Source organism: Triticum urartu, chromosome 4 (assembly GCF_003073215.2).
Source record: "Triticum urartu cultivar G1812 chromosome 4, Tu2.1, whole genome shotgun sequence".
In the NCBI taxonomy this organism is placed as follows: domain Eukaryota; kingdom Viridiplantae; phylum Streptophyta; class Magnoliopsida; order Poales; family Poaceae; genus Triticum; species Triticum urartu.
This window is the reverse complement of record NC_053025.1, coordinates 15,098,317-15,120,858: the sequence shown is the minus strand read 5'-3', so window position 1 is coordinate 15,120,858 and position 22,542 is coordinate 15,098,317. Positions and strand designations below refer to the sequence as shown.

Below are 22,542 nucleotides of genomic sequence, written 5' to 3'. Positions count from 1 at the left end.
TCAAGAAAGGAAGGATATTTACCTTGCCTCATTGCTATGAAGTGTTGAAGGATGATGAGAAATGGAAGAAGCGTGATGATTTGGATGATTTGGATTTGAGCAACAAACGCAAGCGAACAATTGAGTCGGATGATGATGATGATGAGGAGGATGATGCATCAAGTGATGACGGCAAGAGAAGCCCCACACCCAACTCGGTTTCATACTCGAAGCCAAAACGACCGGATGGGTGCAAGAAAGACGCAAAAAAAAAGAAGAAGAGGAAAGGAGATGATGAGCTCAAAAATGCTATGGAAGCTATTGTGAAGGCGAGAAAAGAAGCCAACGAGGTGAGGAAAATGGCAAGGAACTAAGATGCCGCGGCCGAGGAGAGGAGGTTGGCGGCCGAGGAGAGGAGGGTGGCAACCGAGGAGAGGAAGGCGGCTTTGGAGGAGAGGAAGGTGAGCAATGAGGAGAGAACTAGATTGTTGAAATGGGAGAAGCACTTGTTCTTCTTGGACACATCTATCCTTAATGCGGCGCAAAAGGAGTATGTCAATCTTACCTGTGAAGAAGTCTTAATCCAAAAAATAGCTATGATTCGCGCAATGGGTGGCGGTGGCCTTGGCGCCATGGGAGACATGGGTGGCTTCGGAGCCACCGTGGGCGGCTTAAGTGCCATGGGAGCCATGGGTGGCTTTGGAGCACCGCCCGGCGCCATGGCCGCCATGGGAGGCATGAGTTTTGCTTCTCTCATGGGAGTCATGGGTGCACCTCCGGCCGCCATGGACGGAATGTCTTCCGGTGAGCCTCACACACCTTTCCATGAAGATGCCGTTGAAGATCTTGCCAACACCGTTCGAGTTTCACGTGATGCGGTGCGCGACAATGAGGAGGAGGAGGAAGAATCATCTTCGGAGGAGGAAGAATTGTCTTCCAAAGATGAGGACGAAGACGAGGACGAGGCTTGATGTGTCTTTCGTTTGTGTCATGAACTTGGTTTGCATTTTGAACTTGGTTGGATGAACTTGTTGTCATGATTTTGAACTTGTGGGTATGAACTTTTATTCATCAACTTGTTTATGTGAAATTTATATGTCATGTTCATTGTATTTCAATGCTTGAAATTCATTTTGTGTCCAAAATACAATATATGGCAATGCCCCGGCGAGTCGCGCGCGCTGCATTTTAGCGCGGCTGTTGGAGCCAGCGCTGCCGACCGCACAAAACCAAGCGAAGGGCGCGCGGGAAAGTGGTTTTTAGCGCGCGGCGTATTGGGCGGCTGTTGGAGATGCTCTAACCGATGTTACTTCAACGATTTATAATGTACCGTGTTGAAAAAAACATAAGCCCCTTTACTTTCCCCCCTAACCCAGCTATCCCATTTCACCCCTTATAAAAAATCCTATCCTTTTTCGCCATGTAATAAATTGTAAAAATGCACTCACATAGGTTGTAATATTTTTTTGTTCTAACTTAAGGTGACTGGACCGTGGTGATGCACTGCAATTCTGTACTGCATGAGGGTGATACTCCAACTGACGCTACTTCAATGATTTATAGATCTCGCCTCAAGGAGCGAGCGACTGTTGCAACCTTTAAAGTCTGGTATTACGAGAGCGTTTGTATGTGTCTATTTTCTTTACATACAATCTTCAATCTCTTTTGGCTGGCGTAAGACTGAAGGAAGTAGAACACTAGTACTCCCTCCGTAAACTAATATAAGAGCATTTAGATCACTACTATATAGAGAAGTATGATTTTCTAGTTGTTCCACGTCCAGTTGTCTGTGTGTTGGACCGACTTTTGTTTGCCCCTTTGATGTTGTTGCTGTTGTAAAAGGCTCACCGCCTGCCTGCCACCGGTTTACCCACCTACCATCTTTCATTGCTACGTACTCCTCTCATCTTCAACCTTCCGTTTCCGTTCCTTGTTGGTTTCTTGGTTTCTTCCACCACCTTCCCTTCCCCCACTATCCCTTGCGCGACACGTGGGAAGCCACCACCTCTATCCATTTCGGGTTCGGACGATTAATCTCTTCACACTCCCTCCCTCTCCCGCACAAAAACAAAGACCATACATTCATATAAATAATACTAAATCCTAGAAAGAAGAAGCAGAAGAGCAGAGGAGGAGGGTCCAGAAGAGTAGTTGGCGGTGGGAAGATCGATCCAGAGGCTGCGCACCGCCTGCCCGCCTCCATGGCCATGGCCAGCAGGCAGGAGGGGAGCCTCGACGCCGTGCTCAAGGAGGCCGTCGACCTGGTAATTAACCAGTCAGTCCATTAACCAACGCCCTGCTCTTGGGGTGGCGCTTCCTGCTCTTGGAATGTGGATGGGTTGCCGTTGCGCGCAGCTGGGCTTTTTTACCGGGGCTTAGTTGTGTTCTTCTAGTTCTAGGTCAATTCTTGTTCGGCATCGCCTTTTGTTTTGTTACTACTGTAATCACCACCTTCTAGGTCTGCTCTGTTTTGTTGCTGACAGAGGATCCCCTGCCTTGAAGGTTCACTTGCATTAGTTTCTGATTTCGGAATCTCGCACTAGAACTTTTGATTGTTTTTTGCGTGCCGTGCAGGAGGGCTGCCTGTAAATGTATTTACTCTAGCTTTGCTGTAATATTATTTTGCAATCTTTTTTTTTGTTCTAACTTAAGGAGGTGACTTGACCGTGGGAAAAAGTGTGTACTCATGATCCTCTGTTTAATTGGAAGAAAAAAAAAGTCTCTTGGTTCTCTCTCTTATGGGTTCCTTGGAGTAGTACGCTGCAGCATACGTGCACGTTCACATTTTGCTCATGCTAATGGTACTTGCTTGGATTGCTAAAAGCGATCGTCGTAAAAAAAAATTCAGGAGCACATCCCGATCGATGAAGTGTTTGAGAACCTTCGGTGCAGCCATGAGGGGCTCACTTCCGAGCAGGCGCAGCAGCGGCTGCAGATCTTCGGCCCGAACAAGCTCGAGGAGAAGGAGGTCAGGTTCATTCAGCACATTTTATTGTGGGGAAAGATTTTGTCCTTCCTGTTCTTGAGAGCAGTAATGTTCTTCTCATTGATGTTATGCACTTGATTAAGTTGGAGCGTTTGATGGCTGCAGGAGAGCAAGTTCCTCAAGTTTCTGGGGTTCATGTGGAACCCACTCTCATGGGTCATGGAGGCTGCGGCGATCATGGCCATCGCGTTGGCCAACGGAGGGGTAAGACCTAACACATACTCGCTCCATCCCAAAATAAGTGTCTCAACTTTAGTAACTTCAATACAACTTTATACTAAAGTTAGTACAAAGTTGAGACACTTATTTTTGGGACTGAATATATAGCAGAATTTGTGGTAATGTTTTAGTTAGGTGCTGAGTGGACTGTATGTCTTAGTTAGGTGCTCAGTGGAGTGTATGTCTTGCTCTGTTCTCAACATGTGAGATGTGTGTTCTGTAATCAGGGGAAGCCATCAGATTGGCAAGACTTTGTCGGTATCATCACGCTGCTACTTATAAACTCCACCATCAGTTTCATAGAGGAGAACAATGCCGGAAATGCCGCCGCCGCGCTTATGGCCCGCCTTGCACCAAAAGCCAAGGTCCATACTCAACTTATTTTCTGGGTTTCTTTTTGCCCTGTTTCTGCATGTACATATCACCTTGTTGGAGTCCATTTTAACTTTTGAAACTCAATTCTTATGTTGCTGGATAGGTTCTCCGTGACGGTCGTTGGACCGAGGAGGAGGCAGCCGTCCTTGTGCCTGGGGACATCATCAGCATCAAACTTGGAGATATCATTCCTGCCGACGCACGCCTCCTAGACGGCGACCCTTTGAAGATTGATCAGGTTCTTCCTGTCATTCACATTCAAGTTACCTTCATCTTTGCTTTTAAGTTAAATAGGTTTCCACATCTCACCGTTTAGTCTTTTGTTTATAGTCCGCCCTGACCGGAGAATCACTGCCAGCCACCAAAGGCCTTGGTGACGGCGTCTACTCTGGTTCGACGGTCAAGCAGGGCGAGATCGAGGCTGTTGTCATAGCAACTGGTGTGCACACTTTCTTTGGAAAGGCCGCACATCTCGTTGACTCCACTAACCAAGTTGGCCATTTCCAGCAGGCAAGCTTGACAAGCCTCGGATGCTTCCATCGATCTGGCACCGTTATCAAATAATTGAATCATCGCTACATTGATGTGTTCATTATCATGCGATTCACGCAGGTGTTAACAGCCATCGGGAACTTTTGTATTTGCTCGATCGCCGTGGGAATGTTCATCGAGATCATTGTCATGTATCCTATCCAGCACAGGGCGTACCGCCCTGGGATCGACAACCTTTTGGTGCTCCTCATTGGAGACATTCCCATAGCGATGCCCACAGTCTTGTCGGTCACCATGGCGATTGGGTCTCATCGCTTGTCTCAACAGGTTTGCATCATTCCGGGGACAGTGTTAACCATATTGTGACCAGACCTGAACTTTTTCACTATGGAATCAATTCCTGAGTTTTCTTCCTGCAGGGAGCTATAACAAAGCGAATGACTGCAATTGAAGAGATGGCCGGCATGGATGTTCTTTGCAGTGATAAAACTGGAACCCTGACTCTAAATAAGCTCAGTGTGGACAAGAACCTAATCGAGGTTCGCTTGAACACCCACTTTGTGTTATCTGACATGTAACATCAAAGCACTTACATACTTTCTTGGTACAGGTATTTGAAAAAGGAGTGACTCAAGACCAGGTAATTCTGATGGCTGCTAGAGCATCCCGGATAGAAAATCAAGATGCCATTGATACAGCAATAGTTGGGATGCTAGGCGATCCAAAAGAGGTACATTGATTTGTCGAATAATGAGACGTACAACTATCATGTTTATTTGCTAAAATGGACACCTGTTAACGCTTCCCGTAGGCGCGTGCTGGTATTCAAGAGGTTCATTTTCTGCCGTTCAATCCTACCGACAAAAGAACTGCCTTGACATACATCGATGGTGATGGAAAGATGTGTCGTGTTAGCAAAGGTGCACCAGAGCAGGTATAATATTTTTTTACTGCAAAAAGCTTAAAAAACATTTGCATAATGATGTAGATTGATTTCAGAAAATGACCTGCAGATTCTCAACCTGGCCCACAACAAGTCAGAGATCGCACAAAAAGTCCACACTGTCATCGACAAGTTCGCGGAACGTGGACTTCGGTCACTTGGTGTAGCATATCAGGTGAGAAAGGTTCTGGGGGTGCCCCTTCACAGTGCAGTTGAAGCTTGCAAGGCAGGACCTTAGTGGTCGTCATTCTTTTCTGCCTTGTAGGACGTGCCAGACGGGAGGAAAGAGAGCCCGGGTAGCCCGTGGCATTTTGTTGCTCTCTTGCCACTCTTTGATCCACCGAGGCACGACAGCGCAGAAACAATTCAAAGGGCACTTAACCTTGGTGTGAATGTGAAGATGATCACAGGTACACTGCCAATTGGGTTGTTACTACTTTTTTGCTCTGTTCTTAAATATCCAATTCGATGAAGATGATCACAAGTAAATGCACTACCGGTTGAATTCTATTTCATTCTCTTCTCTCTATTCTTAAATCTCCCAATTTTTATGAGCACCATGTCTTTGATGTTTACTATTCTTTATTTGTGACGTCATGTAAGTATCCCTTAAAAAGCTGTGCCATAAGTAGAGTTGGAACATTGAACAATATGTTGTATCTTATCTTGTTTTATTTATAATTTCAGTTTCAATAATTTTGGTAATACATCTTATTGTGCTTTTTTTTTCCTTAGGCGACCAGCTCGCGATTGGGAAGGAAACAGGGCGTCGTCTAGGAATGGGTACAAACATGTATCCTTCATCTGCTTTGCTGGGGCAGAACAAGGATGAGTCTATTGCTGATTTACCAGTCGATGATCTAATTGAGAAAGCCGATGGTTTTGCTGGCGTATTCCCAGGTATGTGTTGTAATCAGTTAGAAGAAAATAAAATCAAAGAAATGAAAAAGGGACATAACAATAATATGGTAACATTTTTTCTTTGCTCAGAACACAAATATGAGATTGTGAAACGCCTACAAGCACGGAAGCACATTTGTGGAATGACTGGCGATGGCGTAAACGATGCACCAGCCCTAAAGAAAGCTGATATTGGTATAGCGGTTGCCGATGCGACAGATGCAGCGAGGAGTGCTTCTGATATCGTACTCACCGAACCTGGTCTAAGTGTGATCATTAGTGCCGTCCTTACCAGTCGAGCGATTTTCCAGCGGATGAAGAACTACACTGTATGTGAGATTGAACCCAGTGGATGAGATTTTTTCTTTCCCCCAAAAAATATTTGAAGAGTTGCTCCTTCATTTATGCTTGTGTTATTTAGCCCATATGCTAATCAATCCACATTCATGCTTGCAGATCTATGCGGTCTCAATTACAATACGTATTGTGGTATGTTTGATTGACTCTTACTAGGATCATAATTTTGCCAAAGTGCATTGGCTCATGCTCTGTTTACATAGCTGATGATTCTCTTAGGTGTCAATTATAACTATTCATTTAATGAGCTCTTTTCCTGTTAACACTGATTTTCCAGTTTATGATCTGTGAAATTATGTCCATGAACCTTACATTTTTTATTCTGTGATTATGCATCTGATCCCTCTTTATCCCCAACAGCTTGGATTTATGCTACTTGCCCTCATATGGGAATTTGATTTCCCGCCATTTATGGTCCTGATCATAGCAATTCTGAATGATGGTACATTACTTTATTTTCCTTCCATTCCTCCTGCGCCTCACAATATCGCCATAATGTTCACCCTTAACCATTTTGTGGCATGAAAAGGTACCATAATGACAATATCCAAGGATCGAGTAAAGCCTTCTCCACTACCTGACAGCTGGAAGTTGGCTGAAATTTTCACAACAGGGGTGGTTCTTGGCGGATACTTGGCAATGATGACTGTCATTTTCTTCTGGGCTGCATACAAGACTAACTTTTTCCCTGTAAGGAGTACCTAAATTTTCACAACATTGATTTCAGATAATGAACTAACCTCGTGATATGTGGTTCACCAAGCTACCAACTAATAGGACCATTATACTAGTTTGTGATCTGATCCTCAGACATGCATTGACACTTGTTCAATAAATTTTCAGAGGGTCTTCCATGTAAAAAGCCTTGAGAAGACCACTCAAGATGACTTCAAAATGCTTGCCTCTGCTGTATACCTTCAAGTCAGCACCATCAGCCAAGCTCTCATCTTCGTTACAAGGTCTCGAAGCTGGTCGTTCGTCGAGCGCCCCGGCTTTCTCCTGGTCTTCGCTTTCTTCGTCGCACAGCTGGTATTTTTTTTCCTCACGGCCTCGCCCTCCTCTCTTTGCTTTACATGTATGTAAATTTACAAGTCAAGTTCCAGTAGCAAGTTTCACCACCCCCTTCAAAAAATGCAGATAGCTACACTGATCGCTGTATACGCTGACTGGGGATTCACTTCGATCAAAGGCATCGGATGGGGCTGGGCTGGCATCGTGTGGCTCTACAACATCGTCTTCTACTTCCCGCTTGACATCATCAAGTTCTTCATCCGATACGCTTTGAGCGGCAAAGCATGGGGTCTTGTCATTGACCAAAGAGTAATTAATTCAAATTGCACCACCATATTTTCCCTCCTCTTTTTAGCTATTGAGAACCCACTACATTCGATGCATCTTGTAAATGATGGTTCATTTGTCCTTTTTCTTTATAGATCGCGTTTACAAGGAAGAAGCACTTTGGCAAGGAAGAGAGGGAGCTCAAGTGGGCCCATGCACAAAGGACGCTCCATGGGCTGCAGCCACCGGATGCCAAGCTGTTCCCTGAGAAGGCGGCCTACAACGAGCTCAGTCAGATGGCCGAGGAGGCGAAACGGAGGGCCGAGATTGCAAGGTATGTAGGGCTAGATACCCAGCAGGCACTTGCAAATTAGAGAATCCCATCTTCCATATTTTTTGACAACTACTCCCTATGTTAGCTTAAAAATCGCTCTTATATTATGGGGCGGAGGGAGTATGAATCTAACTATGTGCTTGTTGATTGTACATGGCAGGCTCAGGGAGCTCCACACTCTCAAGGGGCATGTGGAGTCAGTTGTGAAGCTGAAGGGCCTCGACATCGACACCATTCAGCAATCTTATACCGTGTGATAGATTTTTTTTTCGAAAAAGTGGGACTCCTTGGCCTTTGCATGAGAATGATGCATACGGCCAATTTTATAAATAAACAAATAGGTTCAACAAGGTCTAAAAGTCTGAAACAAAAGTAATGTCAAGCTCATAAAGATCCAAAGAGCCAACGAGGAGCTAAAGGTAGAACAAATATTCCCTTAAATTTTATCGACCACCGATACAACTCTACGCACGCTTGACGTTCGCTTTACCTAGAACAAGTATGAAACTAGAAGTACTTTGTAGGTGTTGTTGGATAGGTTTGCAAGATAATAAAGAGTACGTAAATAAAAAATAGGGGCTTTTTAGATAAAGAAACAATAAAGTAAATATAGCGAGTGTGAAAAAGTGGTGGTAGGAGTTGCGAAATTGCCCCTAAACAATTGACTACTTTACTAGACCGATAGCAAGTATTATGTGGGAGAGGCCACTGCTAGCATGTCATCCCTGACTTGGAATTCTATGCACTTATGATTGGAACTATTAGCAAGCATCCGCAACTACTAATGTTCATTAAGGTAAAACCCAACCATAGCATTAAGATATATTGGTCCCGCTTCAATCCCGTATGCATCAATTTCTATGCTAGGTTGAAGCTTCTGTCACTCTTGCCCTCCAATAGATAGTCCTATCAACATACAACTAACCCTAGGGTGTGATCCACGCGCGCAATCATATGATGGGCACCAAAGGACAACAACATAACCACAAGCAAATTAAATCAATCATAGCAATTCATCAACCACCGATAGGACAACGAAAATCTACTCAGACATCATAGGATGGCAATACATCATTGGATAATAATATGAAGCATAAAGTATCATATTCAAGTAGAGGGTACAACGGGTTGCGGGAGAGTGGACCGCTGTAGATAGAGGGGCGAAGGTGATGGAGATGTTGGTGAAGATGGCAGAGGTGTTGGTGTAGATTGCGGTGATGATGATGGCCCCCGGTGGCACTCCGGTGCCACCGGAAGCGAGGGGGAGACAGGGCCCCTTCGTCTTCTTCTTCCTTGACCTCCTCCCTAGATGGGAGAAGGGTTTCCACTCTAGTCCTTGGCCTTCATGGCATGGGAGGGGCGAGAGCCCCTCCGAGATTGGATCTGTCTCTCTCTGTTTCTGCGTTGCCAGATTCTTCCTTTTCACCGTTTCTTATATTACGGGAGATCCGTAACTCCGATTGGGCTGAAATTTTGACATGATCTCTATCCGGAAATTAGCTTTCCTTCGGCAAAAAAAGGGCATCAACCGCCTTACGGGTGGCCCACGAGGGTCAGGGGCGCGCCTGGGGGGGGGGGGGTTGGGCAGGCGCGCCCTCCTGCCTCGTGGCCACCTCGGGCACTGTCTCGCGTGGATTTTTCTTCCCAAAAATCATATATATTCCAAAAAAAATCTCCGTCAGTTTTTATTCCGTTTGGACTCCATTTGATATGGATATTCTGCGAAACAAAAAACATGCAGCAAACAGGAACTGGTACTGGGCACTAGATCAATATGTTAGTCCCAAAAATAGTATACAAAGTTGCCAAAAGTATATGAAAGTTGTAGAATATTGGCATGGAACAATAAAAAATTATAGATACGACGGAGACGTATCAGTGATACGCTCTTTCACACATAAACCTCCTTATATCTTCCTCAAAACAGCCACCATACCTACCTATTATGGCATTTCCATAGTCATTCCGAGATATATTGCCATGCAACTTTCCACCATTCCGTTTATCATGACACATTCATCATTGTCATATTGCTTAGCATGATCATGTAGTTGACATAGTATTTGTGGCAAAGCCACCGTTCATAATTCTTTCATACATGTCACTCTTGGTTCATTGCATATCTCGGTACATCGCTGGAGGCATTCATATAGAGTCATACTTTGTTCTAGTATCGAGTTGTAATCATTGAGTTGTAAATAAAGAGAAGTGTGATGATCATCATTTTCTAGAACATTGTCCCGAGTGAGGAATAAAAAAGAGAGAGAAAGGCCATAAAAAAAGGAGAAGGCCCAAGAAAAAAATAAAAAAAGAGAAAGGCCATAAAAAGGGAGAAGGCCCAAAAAAAGAGAGAAAAAGAGAGAAGGGACAATGTTACTATCCTTTGCCATATTTATGCTTCAAAGTAGCACCATGATCTTTATGATAGAGAGTCTCTTGTTTTGTCACTTTCATATACTAGTGGGAATTTTTCATTATAGAACTTGGCTTGTATATTCCAACAATGGGCCTCCTCAAGTGCCCTAGGTCTTCGTGAGCAAGCAAGTTGGATGCACCCCCACTTAGTTTCTTTTGTTGAGCTTTCATACATTTATAGCTCTAGTGCATTCGTTGCATGGCAATCCCTACTCCTTGCATCGGGGTTTGAGATTACTAAGGTATGAAACAATTGCTTGGCTTGTCATCGGGGTTGTGCATGATGAGAGCATTCTTGTGTGACGAAAAATGGAGCATGACAAAACTATATGATTTTGTAGGGATGAACTTTCTTTGGCAATGTTATTTTGAGAAGATATGATTGCTTAGTTAGTATGCTTGAAGTATTATTACTTTTATGTCAATATGAAGTTTTATCTTGAATCTTTCGGATCTGAATATTCATGCCACAATTAAGAAGAATTACATTGAAATTATGCCAAGTAGCACTCCGCATCAAAAATTCTGTTTTTATCATTTACCCACTCGAGGACGAGCAGGAATTAAGCTTGGGGATGCTGATACGTTTCCAACGTATCTGTAATTTTTGATTGCTCCATGCTATATTATCTACTGTTTTGGATGTTTATGGGCTTTATTAGACACTTTTATATTATTTTTGGGACTAACCTATTAACCCAGAGCCCAGTGCCAGTGCCAGTTTCTGTTTTTTCCTTGTTTTAGAATATCGCAGAAAAGGAAAATCAAACGGAGTCCAATTGACCTGAAACTTCACGGAACTTATTTTTGGATCAGAAGAAGCCCAGAAGACTTGGAGTGCACGTCAGGGGATCAACGAGGAGGCCACGAGGCAGGGGGCGCGCCCACCCCCCTGGGCGCGCCCTCCACCCTCGTGGGCCCCTCGTGGCCCCCCTGACGCACTTCTTCCTCCTATATATCTCCATATACCCTAAAACGATCGGGGAGCACAATAGATCGGGAGTTCCGCCGTCAGAAGCCTCCGTAGCCACCGAAAACCAATCTAGACCCGTTCCGGCACCCTGCCGGAGGGGGAACCCCTCTCCGGTGGCCATCTTCATCATCCCGGTGCTCTCCATGACGAGGAGGGAGTAGTTCTCCCTCGGGGTTGAGGGTATGTACCAGTAGCTATGTGTTTGATCTCTCTCTCTCTCTCGTGTTCTTGATTTGGCACGATCTTGATGTATCGCGAGCTTTGCTATTATAGTTGGACCTTATGTTTCTTCTCCCCCTCTACTCTCTTGTAATGGATTGAGTTTCCCCTTTGAAGTTATCTTATCGGATTGAGTCTTTAAAAATTTGAGAACACTTGATGTATGTCTTGCCGTGCGTATCTGTGGTGACAATGGGATATCACGTGATTCACTTGATGTATGTTTTGGTGATCAACTTGCGGGTTCCGCCCATGAACCTATGCATAGGGGTTGGCACACGTTTTCGTCGTGATTCTCCGGTAGAAACTTTGGGACACTCTTTGAGGTTCTATGTGTTGGTTGAATAGATGAATCTGAGATTGTGTGATGCATATCGTATAATCATACCCACAGATACTTGAGGTGACATTGGAGTATCTAGGTGACATTAGGGTTTTGGTTCATTTGTGTCTTAATGTGTTATTCTAGTACGAACTCTAGGGCTGTTTGTGACACATATAGGAATAGCCCAACGGATTGATTGGAAATAATAACTTTGAGGTGGTTTCATACCCTACCATAATCTCTTCGTTTGTTCTCCGCTATTAGTGACTTTGGAGTGACTCTTTGTTGCATGTTGAGGGATAGTTATGTGATCCAATTATGTTATTATTGTTGAGAGGACTTGCACTACTGAAAGTATGAACCCTAAGCCTTATTTCCTAGCATTGCAATACCGTTACGCTCACTTTTATCATTAGTTACCTTTCTGTTTTATATTTTTAGATTACAAAAACCTTTATCTACCATCCATATTGCACTTGTATCACCATCTCTTCACCGAACTAGTGCACCTATACAATTTACCATTTGTATTGGGTGTGTTCGGGACACAAGAGACTCTTTGTTATTTGGTTGCAGGGTTGCTTGAGAGAGACCATCTTCATCCTACGCCTCCTACGGACTGATAAACCTTAGGTCATCCACTTGAGGGAATTTTGCTATTGTCCTACAAACCTCTGCACTTGGAGGCCCAACAACGTCTACAAGAAGAAGGTTGTGTAGTAGACATCAGTCAAGCAACCAATAGGGAAGCCACGAGGTAGGGGGCGCGCCTACCCCCCCCCCCCCCCCCCCCCCCAGGCGCGCCCTCTACCCTCGTGGGCCCCCTGTTGCTCCGCCGACATACTCCTTCCTCCTATATATATACCTACGTACCCCCAAATGATCAGATACGGAGCCAAAACCCTAATTCCAACGTCGTAACTTTCTGTATCCACGAGATCCCATCTTGGGGCCTTTTCCGGAGCTCCGCCGGAGGGGGCATCGATCAGGGAGGGCATCGATCACTTGTCTAGGTTAGAAAATGTGCTTGATGACCCACTACCTATTGATGATAGCTTTCCTGATGAACAATTAAATGTCATAAATGTTTCTCATATCGCTCCATGGTATGCTGATTATGCTAATTACATTGTTTCTAAATTTATACCACCTAGTTTCACATACCAGCAAAAAAAAGTTCTTCTATGATTTGAGACATTACTTTTGGGATGACTCAGATCTTTATAAAGAAGGAGTAGATGGTGTTATTAGACGTTGTGTACCTGAGCATGAATAGGAACAGATCCTACGCAAGTGTCACTCCGAAACTTATGGAGGACACCACGCTGGAGATAGAACTGCACATAAGTTATTGCAATCCGATTTTATTGGCCTACTCTCTTCAAGGATGCCCGCAAGTTTGTCTTGTGATGAATGTCAAAGAATTGGTAATATTAGTAGACGTCAAGAAATGCCTATGAATTATTCACTTGTTATTGAACCATTTGATGTTTGGGGCTCTGATTATATGGGACCTTTTCCTGCCTCCAATGGATACACACACATTTTAGTTGCCGTTGATTATGTCACTAAGTGGGTAGAAGCTATTCCAACTAGTAGTGCTGATCATAACACCTCTATTAAGATGCTTAAAGAAGTTATTTTTCCAAGGTTTGGAGTCCCTAGATATTTAATGACTGATGGTGGTTCACATTTTATTCATGGTGCTTTTCGTAAAATGCTTGCTAAATATGATGTTAATCATAGAATTGCATCTCCTTATCACCCACAGTCTAGTGGTCAAGTAGAATTGAGTAATAGAGAACTCAAATTAATTTTGCAAAAGACTGTTAATAGATCTAGAAAGAATTGGTCCAAGAAACTTGATGATGCATTATGGGCCTATAGAACTGCATATAAAAATCCTATGTGTATGTCTCCGTATAAAATGGTTTATGGAAAAGCATGTCACTTACCTCTAGAACTAGAACATAAGGCTTATTGGGCTATTAAAGAGCTCAATTATGATTTCAAACTTGCCGGTGAGAAGAGGCTATTTGATATTAGCTCACTTGATGAATGGAGAACCCAAGCCTATGAAAATGCCAAATTATTTAAAGAAAAAGTTAAAATATGGCATGACAAAAGAATACAAAAGTGTGAGTTTAATGTAGGTGATTATGTATTGCTATACAACTCTCGTTTAAGATTTTTTGCAGGAAAGCTTCTCTCTAAATGGGAAGGTCCTTACGTTATCGAGGAGGTCTATCGTTCCGGTGCCATAAAAATCAACAACTTCGAAGGCACAAATCTGAAGGTGGTGAACGGTCAAAGAATTAAACATTATATCTCAGGTAATCATATAAATGTTGAAACCAATGTTATTGAAACCGTAACCCCGGAGGAATACATAAGGGACACTCTCCGGAACGTTTCAGACTCCGAAAAGGAATAGGCATGTGGTACGGTAAGTAAACCGACTCCAAAACAGTTCTAATGGCAACTTTCTTCCGTTTTGGAATATTTAGAAAAATAGAAAAATAAGAAGAAGTCCGGGAAGGACACGAGGGCTCCACGAGGGTGGAGGGCGCGCCCCCTACCTCGTGGGCACCTCGTGTGCTCTCCGGACTCCGTTTTCTTACACGTCACATATTTTGGTCGGTAAAAATTCATTATATAATCTCCGGAGGTTTTGACCTCCGTATCACGCAAATTTCTCTTGTCTTTGTTTTGAGCTATTTTTTGTCAGGGTTATCAATGCCAGGCATTATGTCGTCTCCCTCCTCCTCCAACCATGAGGGCAACGATGCTTGGCTAATGAAGATAGAACTGAAGAGAGAAGAACCCATGGAGATCAACAAGGATGAAGGGATCAAGAAGACCACGGAGGACCAAGTTCCGGCAACCGAAGACATCCTTTAACTTGATCGCAATCTTCTTACCCCAACTGAGATCGAAGCTTTCAAGATGATTGAGTTAGCTCGTATACAAAATAAGTATCTCACACGTGAAAATGTTTTGTTGAAGGAGCATATCATCGCACTCAAAGGCATTATCCGCAAGTTCGAAGACCTCCTACGCTCGATGTGCGACTATCCATCATCAACAACTCCACCTTCTTCACCAACAAACAAGAATTGAGTATCTGGTAGAAAAAAGTCCATTTTACTACCCTGAACAAAGTTGGTGGTTCACATTACCCCCTGATCTTTATTTCGGTTCCCTTTACCCCCTGAACAATCCCAAACCAGACAAAAGACCCCCTTGGGTGGTTTGTCTCAACATGCAGCTGATGTGGCACTGGTCAATGGTGGTTTTGACCTACGGGTGGGGCCACGAGGATTAACTTAAGTGAAACAGGAAATTAGCCCATGGTTAATTAGGAAATGGGACCCGCTTGGCAGTGACTCAGGGGGCGCTCGGTGAGGAAATTAGCCCTCGAGGCGGCGCTTGATGTCGAGCAGGTCGTGGCGGAGGTTGTCGTCAGTGGGGAACCGCGCGTCAATGGCCAGGAACTCATGGACTACGGTGGCGGCGGCCGCCAGGGCGCGGCGCGCAGCGTCGAGCGCGCGGGAACAGTCGAGCGCGGCCTCGACACGGGCCAGGGCGGACTCGGCGCGCGAGTGCACCGCATCGAGGTGGAGGATGCGGGAGGAGAGCACCTCGGTGAGCACGGCGGTGGAGGAGGATGACTCCCTGAGCGCGGTGGCGTCGGAGGCGGCAAGCGGGAGGAACGGCGGGGCAGAGCGGAGCAGGGAGGCGGCCGCACGATCGAGGTCGGGGCGGTGGGCGAGGAGCACGTTGAGGCGGGCGTCGAGGGCGCGCTGGTAGGCGACGCACTCGTGGAGCAGGCGGGTAGCGGCGCCAGCGTCGGTGAGGTCGCGGAGGGCGGCGAGGGAGGCCGGGTCGCCAAAGTCCAGGGACGGGGTGGCATCGGCAGACGCGTCGGCGGCCGCGGATGAGTCCGGGCGAGGGGAGCGCGGGGTGGGCGCGGCGGACGGCACGGCCATGGATGCCGGGGGCAGGGTGGATCTCAGTGAGTTCAGATGTGCGGGAAGGGAGAGGGAAGAGAAGGGAGAAAGGAGAAGCAGGGCGTCAGGGCAGCAGCTTGGAACTCTGACAGTCGCCAGCGTCATCCAGATGCGGTGGGGTCGCACGCGGTGCTCAGGATGGAGGCAGCTGCGATGGGAGGCTCGGGAGGAGCTACTCTGTCCCAACCCAGCGTGACGAGGGAGACTCGCCTGCAGGTCAAAACCGCCCATTGACCATTGCCACGTCAGCAATCAGTCAAGTCAAACCACCCAGGGACTGATTTTGTCCGGTATGAGATTGTTCAGGGGGTAAAAAGAACCAAAATAAAGATCAGGGTTTTATGTGAACCACCAACTTTGTTCAGGGTAGTAAAATGGACTTTTTTCTATCTGGTATGGGCACTCCCCTTGGCAACTGCCAAGCTTGGGGAGTGCCCCGGTATCGTATCACCATCACTTTTATCTTTACCGCTTTTCTTAGTTCGATCCTTTTGATAATATCTTGATCTAGTAGAATAAAGTTTTAGTATGATCTAGTTGTGAATTTTGCTTTATGATCCTTCTATGTAATCGATTCCGTGAGCTATATATAATAAAGATTAGTGTTGAGTCAAGGGCTTGATTATTTTGCCATGATCTCGAGGGAATAAAAGAAAAAAGAAAGAATAAAAATAATAAAAGAGATCATATGGATCCTATGGAGAGTAATGAGCTCACATATAAAAAGTATGATGAATAAAAGTTGTTGAGAGTTGACAAACATAGTTTTGGTCATCGTTGCAATTAATAGGAAGTAATAAAGAAAGATATATCTTCACATATAAATACACTATGTTGGACATCTTTTATGATTGTGAGCACTCATTAAAAATGACATGCTAAAGAGTTGACATTGGACAAGGAAGACAATGTAATGGGTTATGTTTTCTTACATCTGAGATAAATTATATTGTCTTGGATCATCCAACATGATTGAGCTTGCCTTTCGCCCTCATGCTAGCCAAATTCATCGCACCAAGTAGAGATACTACTTGTGCTTCCAAACACCCTTAAAACTAGTTTTGCCATGAGAGTCCACCATACCTACCTATGGATTGAGTAAGATCCTCCAAGTAAGTTGTCATTGGTGCAAGCAATAGAAATTGCTCTCTAAATATGTATGACTTATTAGTGTGGGAGAAATAAGCTTTATACGATCGTGTGATATGGAAGAAATAAAAGCGACAGACTGCATAATAAAGGTCCATATCACAAGTGGAAATATAAAGTGATGTTCTTTCGCATTAAGATTTTGTGCATCCAACCATAAAAGCGCATGACAACCTCTGCTTCCCTCCGCGAAGGGCCTATCCTTTACCTTTGTCTCCTACCTTACATGAGAGTCATGGTGATCTTCACCCTTCCTTTTTACATTTTATCTTTTGGCAAGCACAACATGTTGGAAAGATCCTGGTATATATGGCTAACTAGATGTGAGTTTTCATGAACTATTATTGTTGACATTACCTTGAGGTAAAACGTTGGAAGGCAAAACTATAAGTCCCTATCTTTCTCTGTGTCCGATTAAAACTCCATGACCATAAGTATTGCGTGAGTGTTAGCAATTGTGAAAGACTATATGATAGTTGAGTATGTGGACTTGCTGAAAAGCTCTTATATTGACTCTTTCCTATGTTATGATAAATTGCAATTGCTCCAATGACTGAGATTATGGTTTGATTAGTTTTTCAATGAAGTTTATGATTCATACTTGAAATTGTGATTGAATTGTTACTCTAGCATAAGAGATAATATGACAAGGATTATATAAGTTGATGTTTTAAGAATGATCATGATGCCCTCATGTCCGTATTTTATTTTTATCGACACCTCTATCTCTAAACATTTGGACATATTTTTCGATTTCGGCTTTCGCTTGAGGACAAGCGAGGTCTAAGCTTGGGGGAGTTGATACGTCCATTTTGCATCATGCTTTTATATCGATATTTATTGCATTATGGGCTGTTATTACACATTATGTCACAATACTTATGCCTATTCTCTCTTATTTTATAAGGTTTACATAAAGAGGGAGAATGCCGGCAGCTGGGATTCTGGGCTGGAAAAGGAGCAAATATTAGAGACCTATTCTACACAACTCCAAAAGTCCTGAAACTTCACGAAAGTCATTTTCAGAATATATAATAAATACTGAGCGCAAGAAGTTCACCAGGGGGGCCACACCCTGCCCACGAGGGTGGGGCGCGCCCTACCCCCTAGGCGCGCCCCCCTACCTCGTGGACCCCCTGGTGGCCCTCCGATGGCCATCCTCTACTATATGGAATCTTTCGATAAGGAAAAAAAATCATAATCCATCTTTCTGGACGAGACTCCGCCCCCACGAGGCGGAACCTTGGCGAAACCAATCTAGGGCTCCGGCGGAGCTGTTCTGCCGGGGAAACTTCCCTCCGAGAGGGGGAAATCATCGTCATCATCATCACCAACGCTCCTCTCATCAGGAGAGGGCAATCTCCATCAACATCTTCACCAGCACCATCTCATCTCAAAACCCTAGTTCATCTCTTGTATCCAATTCTTGTCTCCAAGTCCGGGATTGGTACCTGTGGATTGCTAGTAGTGTTAATTACTCCTTGTAGTTGATGCTAGTTAGTTTATTTGGTGGAAGATCATATGTTCAGATCCTATATGCATATTAATACCCCTCTGATTATGAACATGAATATGCTTTGTGAGTAGTTACGTTTGTTCCTGAGGACATGGGAGAAGTCTTGCTATTAGTAGTCATGTGAATTTGGTATTCGTTCGATATTTTGATGAGATGTATGTTGTCTCTCCTCTAGTGGTGTTATGTGAACGTCGACTACATGACACTTCACCATTATTTGGGCCTAGAGGAAGGCATTGGGAAGTAATAAGTAGATGATGGGTTGCTAGAGTGACAGAAGCTTAAACCCTAGTTTATGCGTTGCTTCGTAAGGGGCTAATTTGGATCCATATGTTTCATGCCATGGTTAGGTTTACCTTAATACTTTTGTTGTAGTTGCGGATGCTTGCAATAGAGGTTAATCATAAGTGAGATGCTTGTCCAAGTAAGGGCAGCACCCAAGCACCGGTCCACCCACATACCAAATTATCAAAGTACCGAGCGCGAATCATATGAACGTGATGAAACCTAGCTTGACGATATTCCCATGTCTCCTCGGGAGCGCTTTACATCATATAAGAGTTTGTCCAGGCTTTTCCTTTACTACAAAAAGGATTGGGCCACCTTGCTGCACTTTATTTACTTTTGTTACTTGTTGCTCGTTACCAATTATCTTATCACAAAACTATCTGTTACCTATAATTTCAGTGCTTGCAGAGAATACCTTGCTGAAAACTGCTTATCATTTCCTTCTGCTCCTCGTTAGGTTCGACACTCTTAATTATCTAAAGGACTACGATAGATCCCCTATACTTGTGGGTCATCAGAAACATTCTGGTGCGTTGCATGGAACATCAAGATGCATTTGTATGAGTAGTTTATCTTGTGAGAGAAATTGATGAACGAGGGAAGGCCTTATTGGCGAATGTGGAGAGTGGTGTAGGTTTCTTTTTGCAAAATTGCCACAGTTTTTGATGTAGGGTAGGAACCCTATCGCCCGATCTTTCACGAAAGGAGCGGAATCCCGCGAAGAACACAAAGAAAACAAAGGGGAAAACGAGAGAAAACACTCAAACCAACATGAATAGATCACACATGTGCTAGATCCTCGGGTACATAAAGTAAGATACACGATCCACGATCAACTAGGGACGATACAAATGGTAGCTGGTTCTTCTCCGCGAGGAGGTCTTGAATCAACAAGGGGATCTTCCCGTAAAGGGGTCTTGAATCCAAGGTGGATCTTCTCCGAAGAGGGTGTGACGCCCGGGTAATTAAGCTACAGTAACTCTCTGCTAATGATGCCACGTCACTTCGATTACTGTTGCCAATCTTGCGTTAGTTCGAAACCGATTCAAATTCAAAATTCAAAATCTAGGCAAACAATAAAAGTTTTCAAACATTAAAACTAAAATGTTCAGAATGGAACAAATAGATCCTAAATATTAATGGTGGAGAAACCACACTTTTATAAAATGTTTAAATACTATAAGATGAATAAAACAGTAACGAAAACTATTATTTGAATGTTTTTAAAATAATAAACAATTACGAGCTACTTTATCTTAGGTGCCAAGTAAATTGTGGTAGTGGCATAATTATAAATACTATGTTAGGTATGGCTTTGGTATTTATTGAAAGGTAAAACATATAGAAAATAAATAGAAAACAACAAGCAAAATCTAAAACAGAAAAGATATAAAAAAACAACAAAGAAATACTGCGCACTGTAGCCCACAGTTATAGTACACAGCCCAGCCCACCTAACCCTCATCCCCCTGGGCCTTGGGCCATTGGCTGGCCTGCTAGGGTTAGATAACCCAACTCTCCCCCTCCACATTCCTCCCGTCCCACTCCCCTCGACCCCACCTCGCGCCGCCAAGGACGTGAGACAGAGCGCTCACGCTCGGTCCCAGCCATGCTCGCCCGGACATCTGACGCCGGCGAGTCCTGCCACCCCAAATAGTTCCCCGCGCCCCTCTTCTCCAGCTTCGCCGTCGCCGCCTTCTTGAGCGCTCCCTCCTGGCGCGTCTACTTCCTCCCGACGCCAACCATTGCCATGGCTGCCGCGACTCCTCGCCGCCTCCTACTACCCTCCGGCGCAAGACCCAGCTTGCTGGACCATCGACCAACTCCAACGCTGCCAGCTCCGGCTGCCTCCTCCCGGCACGCCCGCGCCCGAGGACCGCCACCTCCGCCCCGCAGCTCCCCCGACATTGTCGCATCGAGCCCCTCCGCCCGGGCCGCCACCACCACGTCGCCACTGCTGCTTCTCCGCCATCGCCGAGCGCTGCACGAGCCATGTTGTGAGCTCCCGTTTCCCCCCTGACCTCCTCCCGCTCACCACCGTGCCCCATACGCTCGATTCGGTTGAACACCACCATCGAGCACCGCGGGATGTCGTGGCCGGAGTCTACCTAGAGACCTTTTGGTCACGCTCATACCACCACTGAGGGGGCATCCAACCGGTTCTGTTCGCGCCCGATTTGGTCGCCGGGGCGCATTCCGGTGGGTCGCCGGCACCCCTGTAGCTCGCCGCCACACCCTGCCTCGCTGGAGTGCGCGCATCGGTCTAAAACCGTCGCACGGGCCACTGACTCGTGGGCCTAGGTCATTAACCAGCTAACTAGCCACTAAGCCTAACCCTAAAACTCTCACTGACATGTGGGCCCTGCGCTTAATTAAAACTGTTTTATGAGTTAAAATTAACCCATTAATTAATCAGAAACTAACAGTAGGTCCCCTCATTAATTAAACCAAAATTAAAACCCTGTTAAAAGGAACTGTCTATGACACACGGGACCCACTTACACTATTCACTGGATGACCAAGTCAACAACTAACTATGCTGTTGACTTTGACTGGCCCCACATGTCATTGACTGTGGCTGGCTCAGTCTGAGTATAAATGTATTTCACTGTTTAAATTTGAAATTTAATAATTAAATTAAATATGTTAATTTAGAAAATGCATTAAAACTTTAAAAACTTAGTATAAAATAAATTGTACGTTGGATGAAAAAAAAACTTTGTATATGAAAGTTGCTCAGAATGACGAGACGAATTCGGATACGCAATCCGTTCGTCCGTCACACGTCCCTAGCATATCGGACACGCAACTTTCCCTCTTTGGTTCATCTGCCCGAAAACGCGAAACAATGGGAATACTTTCCCGGATGTTTCCCCCCTTCGCCGGTATCGCCTATCCCTACGTTAGGTCACCCCTAGCACAACGTATTGCCGCGTCTTGCTTTGTGTTGCATTTGATTGCTCTGTTATTTATTGTGTTCCCCCTCCGTTACTCCTTTCCGATAGACTCCGAGACCGCTGCCGATGTCCGTGTGTTTGACTACATCGAAGATTACCCCTCCTTGCCAGAGCAACCAGGCAAGCCCCCCCTTTGATCACCAGATATCGCCTACTCTTCTCTATACTGCTTGCATTAGAGTAGTGTAGCATGTTACTGCTTTCCGTTATTCCTATCCTGATGCATAGCCTGTCCTTGCTACTACTGTTGTTACCATTACCTGCTATCCTACTGCTTATTATAGGATGCTAGTGTTCCATCAGTGGCCCTACACCCTTGTCCGTCTGCCATGCTATACTACTGGGCCGTGATCACTTTGGGAGGTGATCACGGGCATATACTATATACTCTACATTGATACATGACCTGTGATACTGTTCGGACATGGGGGCTGAAGGGGCAGGTGGCTCCATCCAGGTAGTGGTGGGCCTGGGTTCCCGACGGCCCCCGACTGTTACTTTGAGGCGGAGCGACAGGGCAGGTTGAGACCACCTAGGAGAGAGGTGGGCCTGGCCCTGGTCGGCGTTCGCAGATACTTAACACGTTTAACGAGATCTGGGTATTTGATCTGAGTCTGGCCATTTGGTCTATACGCACTAACCATCTACGCGGGAGTAGTTATGGGTATCCCGGCATCGTGGTATCAGCCGAAGCCTTCATGACGTCAGCGACTGAGTGGCGCGCGCCGGATTGGACCGTAAGCCTGCTCTTGTATTAAGGGGGCTAGTTCTGCTTCCGGCCGCGTTCGCAACGTGCAGGTGTGCTATGGGCGATGGGCCCAGACCCC

The 22,542-nt window shown here is 45.1% G+C and overlaps 1 protein-coding gene across 2 annotated transcripts; it reads left to right on the top strand.

The window, feature by feature from the left end:
• The first annotated feature begins 1,943 nt into the window (after positions 1-1,943).
• On the top strand, positions 1,944-8,320 carry LOC125550287 (plasma membrane ATPase 1-like). Of its 2 annotated transcripts, XM_048713251.1 has the most exons (21): positions 1,954-2,243; positions 2,828-2,947; positions 3,071-3,169; positions 3,412-3,549; positions 3,663-3,797; positions 3,890-4,069; positions 4,172-4,378; positions 4,471-4,590; positions 4,662-4,781; positions 4,863-4,985; positions 5,065-5,169; positions 5,260-5,404; positions 5,730-5,894; positions 5,985-6,223; positions 6,351-6,383; positions 6,612-6,693; positions 6,781-6,941; positions 7,095-7,280; positions 7,389-7,571; positions 7,685-7,863; positions 8,024-8,318. In XM_048713251.1, the coding sequence occupies exons 1-21, from the start codon at positions 2,181-2,183 to the stop codon at positions 8,118-8,120; spliced, it is 2,880 nt and encodes a 959-aa protein (XP_048569208.1). In that variant the 5' UTR covers positions 1,954-2,180; the 3' UTR covers positions 8,121-8,318. The 2 variants fall into 2 exon arrangements, with proteins under 2 accessions (XP_048569207.1, XP_048569208.1); XM_048713250.1 differs by having other exon boundaries at positions 1,944-2,243; positions 5,730-6,223; positions 8,024-8,320.
• Positions 8,321-22,542: the final 14,222 nt, after the last annotated feature.